The sequence below is a fragment of the Podarcis raffonei genome, chromosome 13, assembly GCF_027172205.1.
Source record: "Podarcis raffonei isolate rPodRaf1 chromosome 13, rPodRaf1.pri, whole genome shotgun sequence".
Classification (NCBI taxonomy): Eukaryota; Metazoa; Chordata; class Lepidosauria; order Squamata; family Lacertidae; genus Podarcis; species Podarcis raffonei.
The window spans coordinates 46,800,186-46,808,238 of record NC_070614.1 but is presented as its reverse complement, the minus strand read 5'-3'; the positions used below and the strand labels follow the sequence as shown (position 1 = coordinate 46,808,238).

Here is an 8,053-nt window from a genome sequence, read left to right as displayed (position 1 = left end):
CGAACATAGGTTAACCAGCTGAATTTGTAAATAAATATTGTGGCTGGATCAGATTATTATTTTTCTTGATTGGCATTTTGCTAAAATAAATGCTACCAAAATGCAATTGATTGCTCAAAAATATCTGCTGAAAATTTACTTACAAGAAAGCCCAGTTATGAAGATGAAGGAACTCAATAGCCAGAGCATTATGAACACTGAAACAAGGAACCCTACTGGTGGCTGAAGCAGTTTCCGGGAAATCTTTGTGTGTTGTTACTTTTTTCCTGAGGAGGAGAAAAGTCGGCCTTTTAAAAGGAATTGAGAGTGTATGAGTTTTACATATTCTGGGCGGGGCGAGGCATAGCTAAGATGAAAGGGGTGGCAGGCAGTGGTAAAGGTAAAGGGACCCCTGACCATTAGGTCCAGTTGTGGCCGACTCTGGGGTTGCGGCGCTCATCTTGCTTTACTGGCCGAGGGAGCCGGAGTACAGCTTCCGGGTCATGTGGCCAGCATGACTAAGCCACTTTTGGCAAACCAGAGCAGTGCACGGAAATGCCGTTTATCTTCCCGCCAGAGCGGTACCAATTTATCTACTTGCACTTTGACGTGCTTTCGAACTGCTAGGTTGGTAGGAGCAGGGACCAAGCAACGGGAGCTCACCCCGTCGCGGGGATTTGAACTGCTGACCTTCTGATCGGCAAGCCCTAGGCTCTGTGGTTTAACCCACAGCGCCGAAGGCCAAAATGCTAAGGTTTTCCAAGTGGGATATCCAAATGAACTTCAACCATCAGAAATGCACACAAGGGACAATTAATTGATCTCTTTCAGCTTCTGCCTTCTGGAAGAAGGTATAGGGTTATAAAGACCAGGACTAGCCTCCTGAGAAACAGTTTCTACCCAAATGCAATTCTGGTTCTAAATGCAGTATAAGGGGTCTCTATAGCATGTTGTATTTTAAAATGTGGTTTCAGAGTTTTTAGGGGTTTTTAAATGTCTTATGTAGATTTTTCAATTTCGGTGCTCTGTATTGGACAATGACAATAAAGATATCGTATCATATCGTAATTGGGAATGAAGCTGTTCTTCATTGCAATGGAGCAGTGATGAGTGAGGGAAACTACCAGATTTTGACCCATGAGACAGATCTATCCAGCTCCACAAGAACTGTTGAGTAGAAAAGGCTTGTCATGCTTCAGAGGTTTATCAAAATACCGTGTCTTCCAGTGACCAACCACTGAGATCTATGGGATCCTCACAAGCAGGAAATGAGTGAAATAGCCCTTTCTCTACTTGTGATTCCCAGCAAATGGTATGCAGGGGCCTATTGCCTCTAAGAGTGAGAGGGAAAGCATAACCACTGCAAGGTGTAGACATTGATAGCCTTACCTTCCATGAATTTTAAAGCCTCCCAGTTTGTCATAACCCTACCAAAGTGCATTTGTCTATAGCTATCAGCTGCAGCTTTCCATGGTTCTTTGACCTCCTGGGTTTTTGTGCAGAGGAAAACCACTGTGCTGCCCCATGCTCACAATGCTGAATTCTCGTACATAAAGACTAGCAGGGGACTAGAGAAACCAGCTTTGTGTTTCTCTCAGGGGAGGTGAATTCAACATGCTTGGGCACACACAGATGTTAAGGCTGATCACTTGCGGGGGGAGGGAGAGGGTGGGTTTTTTTAGCAGACTTGGAGCACCACCACCCCACTTAAGAGCAGGTCTCTTGCACAATAGCACAGGACAATGTTTTCATGCTTGAGGGAATGCACCAGCAGGATCCTCTGGTTTTCCGTGCCTTGTCATGTTGATCCATCTCTAGAAAGTGCAGTTCTAGCTAGTTAGATAGCAGGGGTGTCAACTTGGCTGAAATATTGGAGGTATGCCCCAGCCCACATCATGAATCATATCATGTGGTGCACACACAACATTTGAATGGCAATGCCCATTAACTTCAGGGGGTCTGGCCTCCTAAAACGTTTTATGGAAGGGGGGTTAAGGGACATCAGCCCCTAGGAGTTGGCTCCTATGGTGCAATGGGAATCAGCAAAATCGACACTGCTGACATGGGCTGCCAGGCATATGGATATTCCTAGACATTTCACCCAGACCCTGCTTGAGGCTGCAGTTTTCTGGCTACGTCTGGGAAATTCGGACATATGGCGACCCTATGCATACTGTATCTGTATATATCTGTATCTGAAAAGCCTACAAGCTAGAATATATTTTTAAGCTGTTTGCTGAGCCTGAGACTACTACTTCTAGAGTAGTAAAAGATCTGAAACATCCTCTACTTCCATGTGGTGACTGGTACTGTTAGCAAGATCCACATTTCTGCTGTGTGTCTATCTTATATCAGATTCCCAGCGATTTTTCAAGTAACTATGACTAGAATTGTCTTGGTAATTCTAAAATATCTGATATTGACTTGTACTCCTAGGTGTTTGGTGTGGACACATATAAGCAGCTTTCTCTAACCAGGTGTCATCCAGATGTTTTCATAGAATTGCAGAATTTTAGCGTTGGAAAGGACCCTGAGAATCATCCAGTCCAATCCTCTGCAATGCAGGAATATGCAGCTGTCCCATAAGGGGATTGAACGTGCGACCTTCACATTATCAGCACCATGTTTTAACCAACTATCTAGACTGTACTACAACTTTCATCAGCTCTCGTCAGCATGGGGACTGTGGGGGCAGGAGTCTGTCTCTATGTCTGCCTGCCTGCCTGCCTGTCCATCTCTCTCTCTCTCTCTCTCTCTCTCTCTCTCTCTCTCTCTCTCTCTCACACACACACACACACACACACACACACACATGCCAACACAATTTAGATCCATGCAACTTCATGGCTATTGTCAGGGACTGGACTGAAGAGGAATGGAGGAGGCCACCTCACCCTCCTGAACCTTCCAGAGAAGAGAAGGACAGTATAGATTTACAATGGTGATTTGCATAAGGTCATGATTCTGAGACAGAAGGACAGAGCTGGGAGATAATGGAAGGAGGGAGGAGGGGGAAGCAGCAGAGCCAGAACAGCTAGCTGACACATTAGAAAGGGATGACGTAGAATAGGAGGACGTAGGGGGTGCGGCTTTACTTGGAACGATGCCATTAGTGAGAGAGAAACTGCATTCTTTTGTCCCCCGCTGTGATTAGTGAATAAACTAAGTGGTAAGAACTCTTCTTTGTTTTTCTCTGCTTCTTGCTGCCACCGTGGGAGGGATAGAATTCCACGAAACCTGACAGCTATGCAGAATGTCATTATGTATGTACATAAATTATCATTGACGATTACAAATTTTGATAGGAACATACTTCTGAAATTCAAGTTTGCTGCGTTTAAAGCAAGACTGTTGCAATAAGAATACTGTGGAATTGAATGCACCAGTGGTTCAGGAAATGAAATGTCTAAAGAGACATTTCCAGCTGCAGTGCACAAAAATACACGTATCACTGTTTTCCAGAAGAGTAGTTTTTGCATGGCCTGTGAGAGACATTTTCTCTCAGTGTGTTATTTGTACAGTAATACGTGGCAGAATCTTCCAGTTTCAGGCCACGCAGTTGCAGGAACACCTGGCTTTTTGAGGTGTCTCTTGTGATAGTGATACGGTCCTGGAGACCACTGTTATACTTCACATTTCCATTGGACCAGATTCGTCCACTCCACACCAGCCCTTTCCCAGGGGCCCAGTGGGCCCAATCCATGATGCTGCTTGCTACAGAAAATCCAGACACTGTACAGGTCAGTTGCACGGTCTCTCCTGGCCTCTTGACACCACCACCAGACTCTGTAATGGTAACTTGGGATAAAACACCTGTATCAGGAGGGGGAAAAATAAGGAAGAATTAAGAAGAAGATGACTATACAGGGAATCAATTGCTGGCAGAATTTCCTTACATGCTGGGAAGATCGTGAGGGATATGGTCAAGAGTGTTAATTCCATGTCTTGAATGGTTGGCGATAACTCACAGGACCTGAAGGGGAGCTGTATTCTACTGAGAAACTTTGCATGATCTGTTTCCTTTAATGAAGTCCAAAACTAAGAATCATTTGCATGATAGCACAAATGCCACTAATAAATGAGAAACCTCCAGGATCTGACTAGAAAGGTAAAGGTAAAGGAACCCTAGATGGTTAAGTCCAGTCAAAGGCGACTATGGGGTTGTGGTGCTCATCTCGCTTCAGGCCGAGGGAGCCGGGTCATGTGCCCAGCATGACTAAACCGCTTCTTGGGCAACGGAAGACTGTGATGGAAACCAGAGCACACAGAAGCACCGTTTACATTCCCACTGCAACAGTACCTATTTATCTACTTGCAGTGGTGTGCGTTCGAACTGCTAGGTTGGCAGGAGCTGCGACAGAGCAATGGGAGCTCACCCCCATTGTGGGGAACCAGGCAGAGGGCCTTCTGGTGGTGCCAGAAGTGGTACCCGCCCTGTGAAACGCCCCCCCATCAGATGTCAAAGAGATAAACAACTACCTGACATTCAGAAGACATCTGAAGGCAGCCCTGTTCAGGGAAGTTGTTATTGTGTGACATTTTAGTGTATTTTTTTGTCTTTGATGGAAGCCGCCCAGAATGTTTGGGGAAACCCAGCCAGATGGGCGGGGTACAAATAATAAATTATCAGTAGTAGTATTATAATGCCTAGTCTTGACTTCTGCTTATTCACCACAGCATCCCACAGGACCACCCACTTCTACCAAACAGCTATTGAATATTCATGTATTTTATTTAAATGAAGAAATCATTAGTCAAATTGATTATATATTTGGCTTCTATGGTATTATGTTGTTGTTGTTGTTGTTGTTGATGATGATGATGATGATGCCTCAGGTTTCCTCCAAACAGCTCAAGGTTGCATGCTGGGTTCTTTCCCCTGTTATATCCTCAGAACAACCCTATGTTGCAGTTTGGGCTCAGAGATGGACCCAAAATCTTAACACCCAATAATTTTCACTGGATGTGAAAATTTCTGGACTAGGGTTTGAGTCAACAACATCTGCTCTGAAACACCACCAGAAGTTCATCTGAGTTTTACAAGATCTGCGGAAAATATATGATTTGCTTGATCACCCAATGGAAATCCCAACAGCTTTTTCAACCCTTAAAAGCCACCTGATTCATTCTCTTTATACTATCCTCCAAATGGGTTTTTGTGCAAACTCAGATTCACTTTCCACCACTGTGTTCTCTAGCACAATAATACATGCCGGTATCTTCAGCTTTCAGACCAGTCATATGTAGATAGATCAGCTTCTTGGAACTGTCTGTGGAGATTGTGAACCGTCCTTTAGCAGAATCTGCATAATATGTGCTGCCCCCATTAATTCGTGAGAGCCATTTGAGTCCCTTTCCAGGAGCTTGATGGACCCAGTGCATCCAGTAGCTGTCTATGTTGAATCCTGATGTTGTACATGTGAGTCGAAGGGACTCTCCAGGTCTTTTGACATCCCCACCAGATTCCACCAGAGAATCTGCATGGACACCTAGAAAGAGAGAGAGATTTGAGTTGCAAACCTTACATATGTGGATTATAAAGGCTTCCTGATAAATCACACCAACTGCATTCCAACCAAAGGGATTAAGTACCTTTGAAAATGAAGAAGCTAAATATGAAATGTATCCACAGAATCATTTCTACTGGATTGTTTGGATGGAAAGCTGGTGCCTGCCTAAAAGGATGAGGATATTTCCACAAGCTCAGCTGGAACCCACAGCAAGAGGACGGCTCAGGTTTAAAGCGTGGACTGTTCCTTTATTTGCATATCCTCCTCTATATATAATATTTCCCAGAGGAGCTTTTTCAGTTGAAATGCTTCTCAGTCCTTAATGCTTTTGTTTCCATTTGCCTCTATACACATTGCCTTTGTGATTTTGTAAGCAGAACTTTTGGTCTGACATATTTTGCCCCAACATTAAGGACACATTATTTATATATTTTATTTTATATTATCAATATTATAGGATCTCTCATCTGATTTTTTATGCCACTCAATGCTTGTTGAAAAGAAAGCAACAGAAGTCCTGAATTATAATAGAATATCCTTTTTAAAATGCCAATGAATCAGGCAATAAAATTGTAAGATAACGAAAGGCAAGAGGTAGAAATAGATAATGAAAACAGTGATGATAGTATTCACTCTTCTAAATGGGAAAATAAGGGACTTCTAAAATATGGAGTAACATGTACCTAAGTACAGTGGTACCTCGGGTTACAAACACCTCGGGTTACAAACAATTTGGGTTACAGACTCCGCTAACCCGGAAGTAGTACCTCGGGTTAAGAACTTTGCCCCAGGATGAGAACAGAAATTGCGTCCTGGCAGCGCCACAGCAGCGGGAGGCCCCATTAGCTTAAGTGGTGCCTCAGGTTAAGAACGGACCTCCAGAACGAATTAAGTTGGTAACCAGAGATACCACTGTATGTTATAATGTGCTCTTTTGCAATGAAAAGTTGTTTTGGTTTCCATTTGTATATTCTTAAGGGTTGGCAAGTCAGTGGCTGACCTTGGCATCTCCAATTTCAGTGGTACCCTGTGTTACTCCAAAATCTGGCACCTTCCATTTGACATCATTGCTGTGGTACCTGCTGTGGAGTCCCAGAAGCTCTGCAGCCATTGTGGCCAAACTTGTCGTGCTCCCCTAGATCTCTCTTTGTGTGTGTCCCTTGGCTAAAACTGGTGATGTTCCATCTTTAAAAGTTCAGAGAAGCTAATGCCTTACAGACTTCTGATGTTGCCCCCACCCCCACCCCCACTGTAAAGTTTTATGATGTTTTATAATTACAATAGGTTTTTAATGTATATTTTATTGTTGCAAGGAGAACTGATAAGTATTAGACATAGGCAGGAATTGTATTTTTTGGTGTTGTTTTCTTCCCAGCTATTGCACAAATGTGAGCTTTGACGTCTCATCTACATGCTAACATCAGGAACAGTTGCTGTGGATTGTAGGATTGTGATATCTATTGACAGATGTGTGTTGTATCACTATGGGAATTTATTCTGAGAATAGACAGTAAATGAATTTATTATTTATTGTTTGGGACAAAATGTACTTAACTGCCCTGGGACCTAGGTGTATCGGGCAGAATATAAATTCTAAAAACAGCAACATCAAGAACACTTTGCACTCCCATAAGGACTTGTCTAGCTGCAAAATAAAACCAGGGTGACTCAATTGATTTATTTGATCCCAAGAGCTTTGGAGGCTAGGATAAGGAGTTTCTGCCACCTTTGTGGGTAGATGGGGAACCAATGTAGAGACTTGATATGTATTTGTTTGCTTGTGGTTTATTCAGTACAATCATTTGAACTGAAAGCTCTTCAGTGCCACCTGCAGTCTTTTAATTTAACACACAAAGGTTTTTGTCTGAGCTTGAATTCAGTTTCCACCACTGTGTGTCTGGCACAGTAATAGACGGCAGTGTCTTCTGGCTTCAGGCTGTTCATTTGAAGATAAAAGTTGGTGCTGTCCTTGGAGGCAGTGAAACGCCCTTGGATGGTTGCGGAATAGTAACTGTTGGATGGGTTGAGATAGTAAACCAGCCATTCCAACCCTTTCCCCGGAGACTGCCGGACCCACTGCATGTAATAGCTGCTAAGAGCAAAACCTTTTGTGGCACAGGTTAACCTCACAGATTCTCCAGGCTTTTTCATTTCTGGGCCTGACTGAGTGAGGACAATCTGTGAACTGGCCCCTGCAGAGAGAAGAGACACGCTGCTTAACTGTGTGCAATTTAAAGCAAACACACAAAAACAGGTTTCTCATCTGGATTAACAGAGTGACCCATTGTAGAAGTAGCTCCCCACCCACCTCTATGTATATAAAGATTTTAAAATGTATAACTTACATGGCAACCTGCTTATAAAGAAGAGGAAATTTAAGAGCCACAGCATTTTAAAAAAGTATAATGGAAGTGTTGAGGACTCAAAAAATTACTGAAGCAGATATTTGATTCAGTCTGAGGGGGCTGTGTCAACCTTTAAAGGTGAAATGAAAGCTTTCGTTTTTGCATATTTGGGGCGGGCCTGGAAACATCTGATATGAAAGAGATGTGGTTCACTGGATC

General features: G+C 43.3%; 1 gene segment (V, D, J or C); it reads right to left on the bottom strand.

Annotated features, from left to right (window-relative positions):
- Window positions 1–5,090: 5,090 nt before the first annotated feature.
- Window positions 5,091–5,672, bottom strand: LOC128399494 (Ig heavy chain V region 914-like). The segment is given in 2 exon segments: window positions 5,091–5,468; window positions 5,572–5,672. Coding segments are annotated over 2 exon segments (363 nt in total).
- Window positions 5,673–8,053: the final 2,381 nt, after the last annotated feature.